Source organism: Borostomias antarcticus (assembly GCF_949987555.1).
Source record: "Borostomias antarcticus genome assembly, chromosome: 1".
NCBI lineage: Eukaryota > Metazoa > Chordata > Actinopteri > Stomiiformes > Stomiidae > Borostomias > Borostomias antarcticus.
In genome coordinates this window covers 19,709,805-19,726,515 of record NC_140234.1, presented here as the reverse complement: position 1 = coordinate 19,726,515, position 16,711 = coordinate 19,709,805, and the positions used below count along the sequence as shown (strand labels likewise).

The following is a 16,711-nucleotide window of genomic DNA, read 5'->3' as shown; positions in this document are numbered from 1 at the left end:
TCAGTCTGGACATCCAGCCGTTCTAACGGAATTCGCTCAACAGAAATGTGTTCGTGCCAATCACAACCGTTTATCTAATATGGGGCGGGCTTATTAAGACGAGGGAACAGAGGAGAGCAGTAGAGGCATTGTCGCTGATTGGTTGTAGGTCTATCCATTTGTGTCCAGGCTTTTCGTCCGTAACGCCCCTAGAGAATTGGAAAGCAACTGAGTTTCCAGACCCTTTGCATTTTTGCGAATTGGATCTGGCGAAGCCAGGCTATTTGTGTGTGTGTGCTCCATTATCGCCCTGGTGTGTTTGTCTAGCCCAATATATAATGTTTTAGACAATTTAGTTGGTGCATTAGGTTGTTAGTTCATATTCATATTATTGTATCAACCATTTAAAATTGGTCGTATTACCACTGTGGGGAAAAGAATGACGGATACTGTAGTAGCCTATTGCACTGCATTTTAATGAAACCCGAATAATTCAAGGAGAGAGTAGCCTAAAATTATATCGCGAGCGTAGTATAAATCCATTCCACGTTTTACCTATTCGAAAACGGACAGCTCGCGTTCAATAAACTCCGCTCCCAGCTACTAGCCTATTCAATAACTCCATTCCGTATGCTGTTCAATGACCAAGCCCCCTGTTCGATAGCCCAGCTCCGTTCCACGTTTTGAACACTTCCCAGTCCTTCGCAGTGAACTCCAACCCTCGCGCTCTCTCTGCTATCAGCTTCTCATTCCACCGTTTCATTCCAGCCCCGATATGTCTCAAGATGGCCGCCAATGCAGGATCGATGTCTCAATATTGGAAGCGCTTTGACTTGCAACAACTGCAGGTCAGTCTATTTGCTTCTACGTGGCTTAGTTCTGTTCGTGTTTCTATTGCGGTTTAACCTATACCGGGTTCTGGGCTTCAGTTCTCCTTATTATGCGTATGTTTTGGGCTGGTTTTCGAAACCAGTTCTCGAATTGATGAAAGTCTCTCTCTCGCTGATCAGAAATTGATGCTCTTTGTTCGATTCCCATCGATTGGACACTCCGGCTGGAGCCCGATGATGCCGCGGAAAGCGCTGTCGAGTCACAGGGAATGCGCAGTCTAAAACAAGCAGAACGTGTTAAATTCTCCGATCTTGTGTCTATGTATGTCCTACTCAACTTTACAGAGAGAAGTGGCTACAGTAACGTTACGAGCCTCTGCGTTTCATAGTATTTTCGGTGCGTCTTTACGGCGGCGCTGTGCTGGCGCCGTGTCTATGAGCTGGCTAACGTTACGTGTCCGTGCCAAGCGTAGTGTCGGAATCCCAACAGTAGCTAGCACTGGCTAGCCGTAGCCAGTGAGCTGTCATACGCATACAAGTTTCAAACATCAACTCGTTTGTTATTTTTTAGTCAATACGCATGAGCTATAATGTTCATGTAAAACGCTTACTGATACGATTGTATGTATTTCGTCAGTTCGATAGTTTAATTATCTTACTAGCTTGCTGTCATTTACCGCTTTAGCTTTAGTCGGAGTTTCAGAAAACGCTGCCACGTTTGCCAGATAGACAACGCAGTGGTGACGCTGTAAGCAAGGGGCTTTACGAGATGTTGAAGAATTCATCTAGCCGTGCACTTTGGAAAGATTTCCAGGCCCTATAGACTCGGTTAACAAAACCATACAGTATATAGGCCTACATTGGTATCCTATATAAGAATGTAAACAATTTAGCAAGGCAATGCACCCCATGTTGACATATCTTAAAATGTATCATTGCAGAAGAAATACAGTAGCACTACCAAGCCACTGTTAAATAGGCGTATTCTGCAAACTGTCAGGTGATCAAGTAGACAGTGTGGTGGTTATATATCAGCCAACTCTGGATGGTATTCTGTGTGTTCATTCACCTGCTGTTTTGCTTTGTTTAAAAAAAAAAAAAAAAACTATCTCTGTAACTTGCATGGTCGATACAGATCTCTCTCTCTCTCTCTCTCTCTCTCTCTCTCTCTCCCTCTCACTCACATACACACACACACACACACCTTCCTGGTTCGTCCATCAAGTTGCTGATGACCATGGCACATCTCATTTCTTTGTGTTTTGAGACTTTGGAGCTCTGAGACACTGCAACCGGTCCTTCCTTGGCAGATTTCAGCTATTCAGCATAGCACTGGAGCTTGTCCTGCTTTTACAGAGGACTTAACCTTTCTGGATTTTTCTTCTCCAGGCAGTTTGGTCCTGAGCTAGGGGTTCCCAGCTTTTCCGATCCAGACCGCTCTTCAAGGAGGCTTTCAGGATTTCGTTGTAGCGCTTTTTAGGGCTGCCTTGCGCTCGCTTGCCATTTTTCAGTTCGCCAAAGAAGACTTGTTTTGGCAGCCTCGTGCAGGGCATTCTGATCACATGACCAGTCCATCTGAACTGTGCCTTTGCAAGCAAGGTGAGGATGTGGTGGCAATTTGTGTTGCTGAGGACCTCAGTGTCAGGGATTCTGTCCTGCCACTTGATCTTTTGTAGTTTCCTCAGACCGATCAGGTGGACATGGTTTAGTTTCCTGGCATGGCACTGGTAGACTGTCCAGGTTGCGCACCCACATGTTGAAGTGTTGGCAATACGACAGCCTGGTAGACTTTTTAAATTTAGTCTCTTGCTTGATGCCACTCCTTTCCCATACCGACTCCGTAGATGCCCAAAGGCTGCACTAGCCTTGGCAATCCTGATGCTGACTTCATCCATGTGCATAGCATGAGACAGAGGTAAACTTGTTTTTGGTCATTCACAGTGATGGTGGGCTCGGTATAAGGTTTCCCGGGAGCAGGTTGGTACAGGACTTCCGTCTTCTTTGTGCTGATTGTTAGGCCGAAGTTGTTGCAAGCTGTGGAGAAGTGGTACATACATACTGGGCTGTAGTTCTATGTTCCAGCCAGCAACCAGAGCACCGTTACCGGCAAGCAAAGTTCACAAACAGTGACTTCCTCCACTTTGGTTTTGGCTTGCATCCTCTCCTCTGCAGATTGAATAGTCCACCATCAAAACAGTAGATGAGGCTGATGCCCGTGTTGTTGTTCTGGGCTGGGTCTTGCAGCATGGCAGAGAACGCCATGCCGAAGAGCATTGGCGCTAAAACGCAGCCTTGCTTCACTCCGTTTATGATTGGGAACAGATCTGAGAATTCTTATTGGTCTCTTTGTTAAGTCGACAAACGACATGTATAGATCAGCATTTTGTTCTTGACATTTCTCCTGTAAAAACCATGTCAGCAGTTCCACGTTTCTTTCTGAAACCGCACTGACTGGTCTAAGATGGTATTCTGGGTGATCATGGTCTGCTGTTTCGCTTTGTTTGAAAAAAAGAAGAAGCCTATATCTGTAACGTGCATGGCCGTTACAGATCTCTCTCACACTCTCATTTGAGACACAGACACACACACACACACACACACACACACACACACACACACACACACACACACGACTACTCGCTCTCTCCCCCCACTCACTCATCTCTCCCTCTCTGAGGTGAAGTAGCCTATATTCTTCTCTGCAATCAGTCGTTTTCATAGATTGGCTGCCAGCACAGCAGCCTGGCAGCAAACATGAAATATGTATCAGATAAGTTCGTGATAAGCCTTGGGTAATCATGAAAAAGGACCCATCACAAGCTGCTAGACAGGAGTCAGGACAGTGAATCTGAGCGTGCGTAAGGCTGGCCTATTGGGAGGATAGAACCAGTCCGGGCTGTGTGTTAGAGAAAGGGAGAGAGATAGAGATAATGTTTGTGTGTCTGTGTGTGTGTGTGTGTGTGTGTGTGTGTTGTATGAGAGGAAAACCGATTGTGTATGGTGTGTGCGGATTGCACAACCTTCACTGCCTATTGTTGATGACATCTTATTTACTCACCCTCCCACTGAGAAGGTCCTAGAGGGCTGCCTTCCGGTATTCGAAGAGAGTCTTGTCTGATCACAATCTGTAGCCAACACAGGCTTGTCAGCTTTTTCCTCCCAGTCTCGTTAGCGTGCTCCGTTTGACCAAAGAGATACGTGTAGCGTATCTTTGAAGCAGTTGGTTGTGTTTCTCATCATAAAAGTCCTGCGTTAAAGCTGCAGTAATTTTTTTTGGTTCACATTTTGTCAAAACGAATTAAAACCACCTGATATCAGATTGTTTCATTGAGTCATAGCGTCCTAATAGCATCCTACTTAAATGACTCACCCCCACCAGGTGCCACGTCTTGTTATTCCAGCATCTCTACCTGTGTTGTGAAATTACGGCCTGTAACTTTGCTCTGCCCCGTGCCTCAAACGTACATGTTATACCTTTCGTTTGTAAACAAGTCTCTTACGGCCTTCTAGCGGTAGGAAATCGATTAGTTTTATACTGTAAGCATCTTTATAGCATGTGTTCGTCAGGGCTTAAACAAGCTTGCCAGTTTGTGCTTGCTCTGAAAAAGCATTTTGTCAGTTTGTATCAGTTTTTTTTCCGGATATCCCAAGTGTTGCTGTGATGCTTTGACAGCAGTGAAACCATGATCATACAGATCGAGAGAATTTTAACCTCCTCAATCCATCTTTGCCAAAGCTAAAGTTGTCTTTCTTAAGCTGAGTGGGCAGATGGCTCAGGAGGTAGAGTAGCCTCCTGTGGATCGGAGGGTCTCCAGTCCGATTCCAGCTCCACCCGGCAGCATGGAGTGTCCTTGAGCAAGACACTGAACCCCAAATTGCTCCCCGGGGCACTGCAACGCGGCAGCCCACCATGGGTCAATGCAGAGGTGAGTTTCCTCAAGGGGATTAATGAAGTGTAATTATTATATTTATTATTATAAATCATACCCATCCCTTCTGAAGTTGGTAGTTTTAATGGCCCTTATTTACTAAGCGATCGTAAGACAGAAAACTGGGCATACGGTCTTTTCCAAGCCACGTTCGGCATTTCTTAATTTGGACGTGGGTGGGGGAATGCGACCGTATCTCACGCCAAGTCTCATGTATGCAAGTTTGAGAATTGTCATGAGACTGATTCTGACTGGCATCTAAGCGCAGCCATATACAGTAGGCCTATTCATCACTCAAATATATTTTGTAGGCCTCTTCTATGTGTCATATCCCTAACATAAATGGGCATTTTCCAATTATTTGCAATAAATGGGGTAAACAGGTTTTTGTTGTAAGAGTAATTTCGCTTTCATTGAGCTTTCTTAGACTATGCAGCCTTACAAGTCTTAATATGAAAGCAAAATTAATGTTACACCAATCAATCAATGTACTGGTGACATAATTACTAGCAATTAAATTGAATTATAAACAAATGAAAAGCAATGGTTAGGCTTCAGTCACTTATTTAAATACCTTTGACAGTCATATCGGTAATGCCATGCTCTGTAGAAGACCTATGCATGTGCAATTGTTCAGCCGAGGTGAGAGGAGTGGGCGAGAGAGGTAGGCTATTTGCGAGAGATAGGCTAGTGTTAGCTTTAATTTGAGATTTTGTTACCTTGTAATTTATTGTCACAACAATACATTGTTCTGTATGGTAGGTAAAATAAACGTATTTTATTTAATAATAATATGTATTATTATTATTATTATTATTATTATTATTATAAATCCTCAAATTGACAGCAATGTACAATGATTTTTGGATAGGCTACACAATTAAACAAACCATCTCACTGGCCTTGCGGTTAGAGTGTCTGCCCTGTGACTGGGAGGTTGTTAGTTCGATCTCCGGCCGAGCCTTACCAAAGACTATAAAATTGGTACCCCTGCGACATACTAGCGTCATGTCCAGGGGGTGTACTTGTACATCAAGCTGCCTCACGCTACAGAAACAGGAGATAGACCACTAGGCCCGGGAACCATTGGTTCTCAAGGCAACAACACAATTAAACAAGGAAGCTTCCCAGCTTGCACGCTGTCTGATTGTGTGACTATATGTGTGAACTACCCCTTAAAATAAAATTGTAAAAAGCAAGATGGATTTCTGGGATCTGTCCATGAAGAGTGAAGAGTTGTTATTGACGAGAGCCAGAGAAACTTCTAGTTTAGTTTAGCCATAGTTTAGCCATATTTCGTATATCCATGCCGTAAACTATAGGGGCGAGGCCAGAATATGTCGGAGCATGATATTTAAATGAATGATTGTTTTCATCCGCCACATCCACATTTATCAATGCCCGATCATTCATACGAGGGGATTGGCAGCATACGAATGTTTGATAGATCGTACGTGGATGCTGTTGTACCATCATTTCTGCGATCGGATCTGCGCTTGGATCTGCGTTCCTTTGATAAATGAGGGCCAATCAGAGACATCACGTCTTCATCATCGAGTGCGATGATAAGGATAATGACTTTTTTGTGTGTGGATGTTTCAGGAACCCACCACACAGGAAAGGCCACATGCTTCATCCTGACAATTTAAGCATCTGGTTTAAATAGCCTAATGATTGGAATGAAAACACCATCCAGGCTCAGCTCTTATTTTCAGCCTCTTAATGGTGACAGTTGGGATAGGGAGGGAGGGAAGCTGATCCCAAGCCTGCGGTTAGATGAGTGTAGGGTCTTAATTTATGAGGCGGAGGTCTGGGATGGCAGGCGGAGGGAGATATTTTTACCCCCCTTGTTGCTGCTGTGGTTGAGTGAGACTAGACTAGACCAGAGGAAGGGGCATTGCGTCACGCCTTTTGCTGTTGCTCACTCTGCCCAGTGACTGAACCTGGCACAGTTGGCCTACTATAGTTTCAATGTTTGTGTGCGGTTGGGGTTCTGTTTAGGTTTAGAATTCTCAGGCTTTCAGTGTTGCTACTATTATGCAGCTGGTTTAAATGCTGGCACAAGCCTATTTGGGCTGTTCAAGTACTAGTGTGCTCAGATTGAATAAGCGTACTATTGAAACGTGTCTATACAGCCTAAAGGTACCTAGCTAGGCATTTTACCACATGGTGTCTGGTACAGAATGTAGTTTCTGTTTCTCTCCCCTTGACCAAGAGGTCTAAATAAGGCTAAACATTAGGCTAAGTCTCCAGTCCAGACCTTATCCTATGTCCCCAGTGACTCCGTCTGGTATCACTGTCTCGCCTTATGACTATAGCTATTGAATTATGATATTGGTGCACGGTAATAGGCTATTGACTATGGATTGAATCATGATAGGGCTGTCAGCTGCAGTTCACACTTAATCACTTATGATGTCAATCACGGCTTGAGTGGATCTGACTCTGCCAATAGACATTAAAGCCTTCCCTCTTTCTCCCCTGGAGCCCTAGCAGTCATGTTACTGAGGGCCTTTTCACATTGCAGATGTTTGGCAAAGTTAGTTTTTTGTGAGCCTAGGGCTATATTGCATTTTTTAAGTTATTTTTTTCTCGATTTCTATCCACGAAAAAAAGTAGTTGTAGATCTCTGGCTGGCCTTGTATAGGCTATATAGCCTTGATGGGTACACACTCACACACCGCTCGGTTCACATTGCAGTTTATTGATTGAATTGAGATTTTCAGCTGATTGGCCAAGATCAGTGAGCGGACAATCTGTGTCATACTATACGATTCATTATTGGAAATGTATTTTCCGTTTCTAACTTGCAATAAGATGTCTACGAAGCATTTTCTCTATCAGCAGACTCTCTCTCCCTCACTCCCGGTGCCTCTCTCTCTCTCTCTCTCTCACTCACTCACTCACTCACTCACTCACTCACTCACTCACTCACTCACTCACTCACTCACTCACTCACTCACTCACTCACTCACTCACGCATACAAGGAGACTGAATGACACCCTCAAAAGTTTATCTGCTTGTTCAGACTACATATTGTTTGATGTAGTTGAGAGTCTCATTAGGTAACCTGCCTGATTCGCCTATGGAATATTACCTTGCATGCATGCTGCCATTATCCATTGATGGACAGCTTTCACTTTCTGTCTTTTGAGGTTTTTTCAAAATAAGTCACCTGCTTCTTTCATGTTTTTATTGGGGGAAACAAATGCAGTGTAAATATTGAGGGACTGGGGACCTATCCCCTGCATCCTGCAATCGTCAATCAACAGTGACTGGGTCAAGGAGAGGCAGGTCACATCAGTTTGCGTCGCAGTTTTGGAGAAAATGTAAGTTATTTAATAGTCAATGTTTTATTAGGAACATACAAATCAATTTCAGTTTTCCATTAAAGAAAAGTTACATTTTTGTGCTGTCAATTATAGTTCTTAGAAAAAACCTCGGAATCAGCAGGTCAGGCTCTTAAAGAAACCGGAAATCAAATTTTCAGTGTTATAGAAACACTGTTAGGGGTGAGACTTCTCGCCGAAATCCATTTTCACAACATTGTGTAAGAGGCCCTTAGCCCAGATCCAGTGTTCTCTCTCTCTCTCTCTCTCTCTCTCTCTCTCTCTCTCTCTCTCAACCCACTGCACTCCCTTTCTCATCAACAGGACCTAATGCAGCAGTGCCCAGTCTTATGTTCAACAGTGTAGCCTTATTGATTTCCCTCTGAAAGGTGATGCTCTCTTTCTGTGCCTGAGGGCTGCATCACCGGCTAGACTTGTTTGTGTGTCCATTCAGTGGATCATTCACATATCATGTTCCATTTGGGCTAGAAAGCTCGTACTGTAAGACACAGGTCTATTTGTTTCTCAGTCTGTAGCAATGTATTCTGTCACCCTGCATATTGGTTTTATGTTGGTATTTGTCCAGGTGCTGTAGTAGGTGCTTCCAATGTCAAACGCACCCTTTTTCGTTACTTGGTTGGAAGTGTTACATTAGCCTGCCATCCCTCACTTTCACAATGTTGGCTTTGGACACGGGCCCATTTTGACAGAGTTGAAAGGGGTCACTAGTTTGGTCCTGCCAACTCAGAGACTGTTACTGGCTGCCTCTCTGTCAGGGCTCTAAAAATAACACAGTCCGCTGGGCTCAGCAGAAACACTTCTGATTATGATGATTCAACTGACTGTATGCACAGGTGTGTGTGTGTGTGTGTGTGTGTGTGTGTCTGGGCTTTTCCGTTGGGGACAGCGATGCAATCGGAATACTATAGGGTGCGTCCTACACTTTTTTTAACTCTCAGATTTGCATGGACAAACGGGTTTTGTGCCAATGCAAAGTGCACAGGATTTGAGTTTAAACTGCTCAGACCTCTATCTGCCTCCGAGCTGCTTTATCAACACTGTCCACACACAGCCCAGCCAGCCATGTTCTGTTCTTGCACCGGTGATGCATGGTGGTGTGAAAACAGCCAATCATGCTGCTTGCTGGGGGCTTCTCACTTTTAGATGTCCTGTTTCCCAGACAATACACTGGCAGCCTCTGCTTGACCTTAGACCTAAGCAGCTGTCACACTCCAGTCTGGGTTCAGAGGTCATCCAAGCTGTCGGGCCTAGGTGTGACCCTGTGGCTCGCTGTTAAGACTTAACAGTTGATGACCTGGGCCATCTGTCCTGTGGTCTCCTCTATTGGTCCGTGCCTTGAACTTGAACTAGACGATAGTGGATTGAAGTCAGACAGTGTCAGTGTAGCCTGATGGCAGACAGATCTCTGCTGGACGGAGATTAGAATCAGTCGATAACCAAGGGGTGCTTTGTGCCTGCATAGAGAATTACGAGGTGGCCACCTCTGTCAAATTTCGTGCCGCCTCCAGCTTTCTACATAAAAAACACTAAGACCTGCCAACCTACACACATTTTGCGTTGTAGGTTAAAAAAAAAAGCAAGTTTTCCAATGATAATTGTAATTTATTTTTTTATTTTTTTATCTGTGCAACCTCAATACAATTGGGAGCATTTGTGCGAGTGCACATAATTGTTATGGTGCAACCTTTTTTCCACACACGATTCACTAGTTACACACTCATGCAGTTCTGTTCGCGGTAGAGGTGAAAATGAAAGTTTTCCTACCATGACTTGAACGCTTGATCTTGAAGTTATCAAGCTCCAGTTATCGAACGGACAATGCTTTCTCTATGGGAATGTGGAGCCTCTTCTCCAGCCATTGACATAAAACCGCTGGTCTACTGAGTAGCTACCCTAGTACAGGTTTGACCTGACAACCTACAGTACATTGTAGTCACAGTGATATGCCCTCACAAATATTATAGGCTGTTTAAATTTAAAAATAAATAAACAGTGAATTTGGATAATGTAGGCTAATATAGTTAAGCAGACAAGCTAATAAAGCACACATTAGTGCATAGAAAATTCCCCAGAATGCAGGAAAGGAAGCTTTTGATGCCCACAATTTCCTGGGGGGAAAGACCCTTCACTTACAGTACCTCACAGAGCCTCATTCTGAGCCAGGTAAAACCCTGATGATGGTTCCAGTGGTTCACAGCGGTCTACGCCGGAGGGAGGGCTCATCTTCAGAGGGCTGATGTCATGCACGGTCAGACGCCGCCCACCCAAACATTTGTTTTGCTCATCTAATTGATTACATTTGAGTCATGTGAACTTGTCATTTAATAACAAACAAAAGCCCTAAATACATCTGTCTGCCCAGTCACGCTATATAAATATCTTGTTTATCTGTGGTGGCAGAAGCCCCACTACCTGGCTCCCGGCAGACCCGGAGTGTGCAGTAGGGATGTGCGCAGCGGCCATTTTCGCTGACGACTTGCCTACATGGTGGTTTTATAACCCGACTGTACGACTAGTCCACAACAGCGATTCCCAAGTTTCTACAAGTGCTAGTTAGAAAAATGGAGGGGGTTTCTCAAACTCTGCAAGCTAAGATGCATGGCTATTCTTGGTTTCCCAACCACTCAGCGGCAGCCAATTTGCATGTGTTGCGCAGGGCTTCTGACGTCACTCGTTCTCTTTTGTCAGCCAGTGCAAAACCTTCAGCCTTTCTTGTCTTCACAGCTTATTACTTCGCAAAGATCTCAATTCAATTAGTTTTGTTTAATTGAAGAAGACTGTAGCCTGTAGCCTGTAATGTTTTTGAGACCGCAAATGTCAGGGGATATGTTCAAACTAGCCTCAGATCGTTATTAATAGAGCCACGAACTTCCAGGAGCCCCTCCGATCAACCCCAGATGTGGCCAGTCGGGAAAGATAGCACCAGTTTAAGAACTTTGGTGGTTCCCTGAGACGAGATCGAAAGACTCTGGAGAATCAAGAGGCCTGGGAATGAGAAACTGCTTGGGAGGAGGTAAATCTTTCCTTGTGAGCTCAAGTGTGTGTGTGTGTGTGTGTGTGTATTGTTTACCCCTCTCAGTCTCACAACCCTCTTGTGAAAAGGCTGTAAAAAGCCAGGCACCGCCATGGAGACTAATAACCGTCCATAAAACAGTGTGTAAACTTAAGAATAAGACAAACAGGACAGCCTGGTGTTTGAGGGCCAGACTGAAGGAATGCCATTTGGCTGTGTTGGCAGTCACAACAACACATGAAGGGATTAGACTGGTGTTTCATCTCTGTTAATGTCTGAGCTGAACATATTGTGTGGCAGTTGGACTGGTTTGGAACGCTCAGGAGACGGTTTGTTGGGTTGGGCGTTTAGTTCCATAGATTCTGAAGGACTGCCCGGCGGGTACCTAGATGTGCAGAGCGGGTCAAGTGTCGGCTATCGTCAGGGCTGAAAATTAACTTTTTGGCTCACCTGCCAAGGGGACTGGTAGATGAAAAAATCCACCGGCCAAGTATATTTTTTACCGACCAAAATAATAAATGGCCTTTTTTGTCACATTATACATCTGTTTCAGTACTTTTCATTCAGATAATAGTATTATGTTGAATACATGCTTAAGGAAGAGGCCAAAGTAAAATTTCAAATAAATTAGTTTAATTCGATGCCTAGAAACATTGCAATTCATAGAAATTCAGTTATTCATTTCCATTCACTTCCACGGTGTAGAATTATCCATAACTACCTAACCCTACACAAATATGAGATATAAATGATCCAAGCCTTAACCTCATGGTCTTTGTGTTTATGAACAAAATACGTATACTGTAACATATTCACAGCCTATCATGTAAAGTTAAACTTGAGCTGGATGACCAGTGAAGTCAGTCAAGGAGGAACCAGTACCGTCTTCAGAGCTTATAAGCTACATGACAAGCGATCAAAGACATCCCTTCTGAGAAACAGTGGCTTGGTATGCTATGGAAGCCCAGAGAGGCTCCGCAACAGTCATGTGACCGAAAACTTTATTTGCTGCAGCGGGGGAGCTATTTAAGTGCAACACACAACAAACAGAACGCCGGTCTATGGCATGGATGTGGCGACATCGCACGCATAATTTATTACATGACTCTATTGGTACAAACATTTCCCTGACTGCGTGGTGGATAGCCTCCGAAATTTAGTCGCCAAATGGAAATTTTACCCGCCTGTGGCGGGTGGCGGGTGTTAATTTTCAACCCTGGCTATCGTGCAGTGAACAGTCAGTTTCTTCAGGCTTTTTGCTTTCTTCTTCACTCCCTAGTCCCTACTTAGTTTTTGTGTGTTTTTTTTAAAGTAGGGATCATTGAATAAAGACAGTGCAAAATAGATTTTAACCGAATTGGAAGTGGTTTTCAAGAGTTTTTGGAACGCGAAAGTGAAACCTAAATTTGTCAGAACAAGTTGTTGGTTTATTGTTTTTACTATTTATTTATTTATTGAGTTTGTACTTATTTTCCCACAGAAAGGGCACAAGACAGTACAAACTGCATCAGGTATTAACCCCCCCACACCCTCACTCAAGTTATTTAATATTAGCGGTGGGACAAAATATCCATATGGCAATTATCGTATAGTGGCCTCTTGCAATACAATTATTGATACACGTTGTGAAATATTGATATATTTATTTATTTATTTTTGTGAGGCATAGTTGTAAAGTCCTTCCTTTAAACATTTTAACTGCTTTCTGGGCAGTTCAGCCTTTTGGCACTTTATTTCATTATTTGAATATGTATTTGTTTCATTACAACCAGCGACAACAATGCTGTAGTGAATGAATAAAAAACATAATTCCTGCTTTTTGCCTTTATAGTGGTATTTCTTCTTAAGTAAACACAGATATCGTGATTTATACCTTGGCCTGGGTTAATACTCTTTTCTGTTTGGCCAGCAGACGTGCGTTAAAACCGTGTGTACGCACACGTAGTTCGGCTGAAGTTTAATTACCGATCTAAATTAATGCGCCGGCTTTGACAGCAACCCAAATGAGCTAATCCCATAGCCTGCTGTACCATTGCTAGCTAGCCATGAACAAAGTTTTGGATACGGCATATTTGCTGTGCAACACATCCATTGTTCAGTTGTCAAATCTATTTGCCAACAAACTCTTTATGATAGCCAGACACCTCACTGTCCCCAAATCAAAAACTGTGTTTTCACTTTGTGTTATAACGTTAGCCTATCACTGTCAGTTGTAGTGTAGTAGTGTAGTAGCCAGTTATGATTTTGTAACGTCAGTCTGAGTTGCAGTTGAAGAAGCCAGACGTATGGAAAACGGTCTCCGCCTCGTTTATTAATTTACAGTTCAGTAGGACCCCACTTATCCGAACCCAACGGGACCGAAGGTCGTTTGTATCTCTGAAATGTCCGGATGACTGAAACATATGTTAAAATGCACCAAATTCAATAAGTGATATACTTGTTTCATATAGACTCATAATAGACCGATAAATACCGTTAATTTCTTGTGAAAATGCATCAAAATTGCAATCAAATAGCCAACTAAACTCATACAGCCTAGCCTATAATAGGCCTACAGTAGCCTAGAATAAAATAAACGAATTTCCACTTGAGTGCATGCTTTGATCAAATACAGTACTTTATTCTCAAATTAGGCCTACGCTGCATCGATAGGCTATTGTATTCGCAGAACAAAATGGTATAGCCTAAAAACAACCCAACATTAGAACAATTAGAGCAAATGATAATAAATAAATAAATAAATGAAATGACAGACAAGTTGTCGTGTCTTAGGCTATTGCAGCCTAAACAACCGATGTAGGCTAACGTGGCCTAGGCTGTAGGCTATTATTTAACAAATACAGTAGGCCAAGTAGGCTAATCTACATGCTTACAACACGTTTGTGTTCCTGAACTCCATTAACTGGGAACGAAAAATGACTCGATACTCCTCTGCTTCAGGTTGCTGACGCGCTTTCTGGCTACCTAGGAATGCAGCTCTCGTGCAGCAGACTCGTTTGCGTTTTGCGCTCGACATTAGAGTAACAAAGAAATGAAACGTGACAGTAGGCTACAGCCTACAGGCAACATGTAGGTCTACATACAGTTCTGTTTTTATTCACAGTAGGATACAGTATGTGTTTATTATGACAGATTTAAATGCAAGTAGGCCTACAGTACTGTAATGAAAATCCCACCAGTAACCAGATAGCAGGCTAAAAAAAAAAAGTTTTTTAAGCCTGTCCGGTAGACCAGGAGGTTCGGATCTCTGAAGTTCGGAGGAGTGGGGTCCTACTGTATATAAGGCATCCAAATAGTGAAGAGGCAATTGCTGTATTCTAATATCCTGTTGCTTCACATAATGATATGACACATCCCGTCCTCGCAAGTCAACTCACAATGAACATAAGATATGACTGACAGTGATATACCACGACATGAAACCAATACTTTTGGAGTTAAGGACAATCAGATGTCTGGCTATCATACATAGTTTGTTGGCAACTAGGTTTGACAGCTGGACGATTTATATGTTGCACAGCAAATATGCAGTAGCCTACACTTCGCTCATTGCTATCTAGCAATATCAGGTAGCTACAGTCATAGATATATACAGTACAGTAGGCTATGGAATTAGCTAGTTTGGGTTTCTAGGCTCATTGTTTGGTTGCTAGGTCATATCCAAGGTTTGGGAGACATTGCTGAAAGAAAAGGTAACGGACACTTTCCATTTCACTTACGGTTCCAAACCCATGTTAACTATTGGATGTCATCGCTGTTCCTCCAAGAAATATGATATTCAATTTGTAATTCCATAGCAACATGATTTAGCAGTGAGGGACTATAATGAAACTCAGCAATGAGCAACACATAAATAACATTTCTTTATATTTTAATGTAGAAAATGCGAGTAAATGGCACGTATTTATTTGTCTTTGGCATGTGGGGCCATGGTATAAGCGGGATAATCAACTCATAGATGTGCATTAAACGGTTTTAAGGCACTTCGCGGAGGCAACCACCCCCCGCTGCGCGTCGGGTGGTTCTTCGCCTCCACGTCGTGCCTTAAAACCGTTTAACGCACACCTACTCGTTGATAATGCCTTACGCATCGTTGATGTCTTAGAATGTGTTGATTATTGCAGAATCGCTGTATTGTGATACCAGTATCGGTATCGGGGGCAAAATATGGTAAGGTTATCATATCGTGAGTTACCCTGTGATTTCCACCCCTATTGAATATATTAGACTGCCATTTGCTCACACAGCACCAAACTCTGTGAACTGAATCCTAACCGAATTTACCTAATTTTCTAACTTGATTAGATCAAATAAAATCCTAATTGAATTAGAACGCCATTGAACAGTTCTCCATTGAAGAGGTAGCATCTAAGTTATCAAGGTGGCTTAGGAGTCTGAGCTAAAATATGCAGTGTTGTGGAAACGGCCGAAGACAACTCGGGCTGTCCTAATTGCTTTGCATCCATGTGATTAAATAGTGTTGTGTGTGTGTGTGTTTTGTGCTTAGTGGGTTCTTGGGTATTGTCCTTGATGGTGAGTTGTTACCTACTGTTCCCTGACCTGTGTTGGGCCCCGTGTTCCTGTAGAGCGCCTCTCCTCATCTGGACTAGATTAATCCCCGCTGGCCTCTCTCCCGCTGATCACAGTTTCCATTTTTTAGCCCCAAATCAGTTCACGTCACATATCCGCCCCAATCTCCTCTCACTGCCACAGAATGGCTCGCCGGTAGAATCGAGGCATTAATTCAGAGATGAGAGGTATGATGTCTCTCTCTTTCTTTATCTCTCTGTCTCTCTCTCTCACTCTCTCCTTCTCTTTTGCTCTTCTCCCACATTGTCTCTCTCTCCCGCCCCCCTCTTGCTGCTGCGCTCCTCTGAAGCCGCTGTGCTCTGTATGTAAGGCGCTGGCCTTTATCGTAGCTGAACCAGCTCACGACCCTCTGATCCTATCTCCCATCTCAATATCCCAGCCGTTCCACCCTGTAAACGCAGCGATGAAAAATGCCCTTTTGCCAATGGATTACCCCCCCAACCGCTCCCCCGTCATATTCCCCCACCTCCTCTCCCTACACAGCCCTCCACATCCCACACCACTCAACCCCTCTGACCGAAAATCACAGCCCATGAAACGCTGCAGAGTTGCCTACACTTCCTCCGCACTGAAATAATAGGCTGCTTATGTCGTCTCTTGGTCCCCTTCTGCAGCTGGTAAGCTGTAATAATGACTGAAGGCCCGGGCTAGTGAGAGTAGTAGAGGCTAGTAGTGGGCTTAGGACAGGAATACATTGATTCAGTAGGTTTAAAAAAAAAAAAAAAAAAAGGGGGAAAAAAGAAACAGCCACCAATCTCTCACCTGAGCAGCATGGATCAATATTGGACGTGTAATATTGTAATATTGGATCAATAGTGCGCGCTGTAATATTGTAATATTGGGTCTGTCCCAATTCAAGGGTTGCATCCTACCTAGGCCGGATTTGAAGGCTGCTACGTCACAGCGGGGCGACAAGTGCTGTCCCAATTCATTCAGCCTACGAAGAGTCCTCCGAATACAGCCCACAAATGCAGCCTACTTTTGACGAATTTGAAGGATACAACTGATGGATCCTTCGC

The 16,711-nt window shown here is 43.5% G+C and overlaps 1 protein-coding gene across 6 annotated transcripts in view; it reads left to right on the top strand.

Moving 5' to 3' along the window:
* Nucleotides 1–755: 755 nt before the first annotated feature.
* Nucleotides 756–16,711, top strand: part of cux1b (cut-like homeobox 1b) — a 56,886-nt gene continuing 40,930 nt past the window's right edge. For all 6 annotated transcript variants that reach the window (XM_084443963.1, XM_084443960.1, XM_084443962.1 and 3 more), the window contains exon 1: nucleotides 756–827. In XM_084443963.1, coding sequence (XP_084300089.1) covers nucleotides 765–827 — 63 coding nt within the window. In that variant the 5' untranslated portion in view covers nucleotides 756–764. The remainder of the gene's footprint in view (nucleotides 828–16,711) is intronic.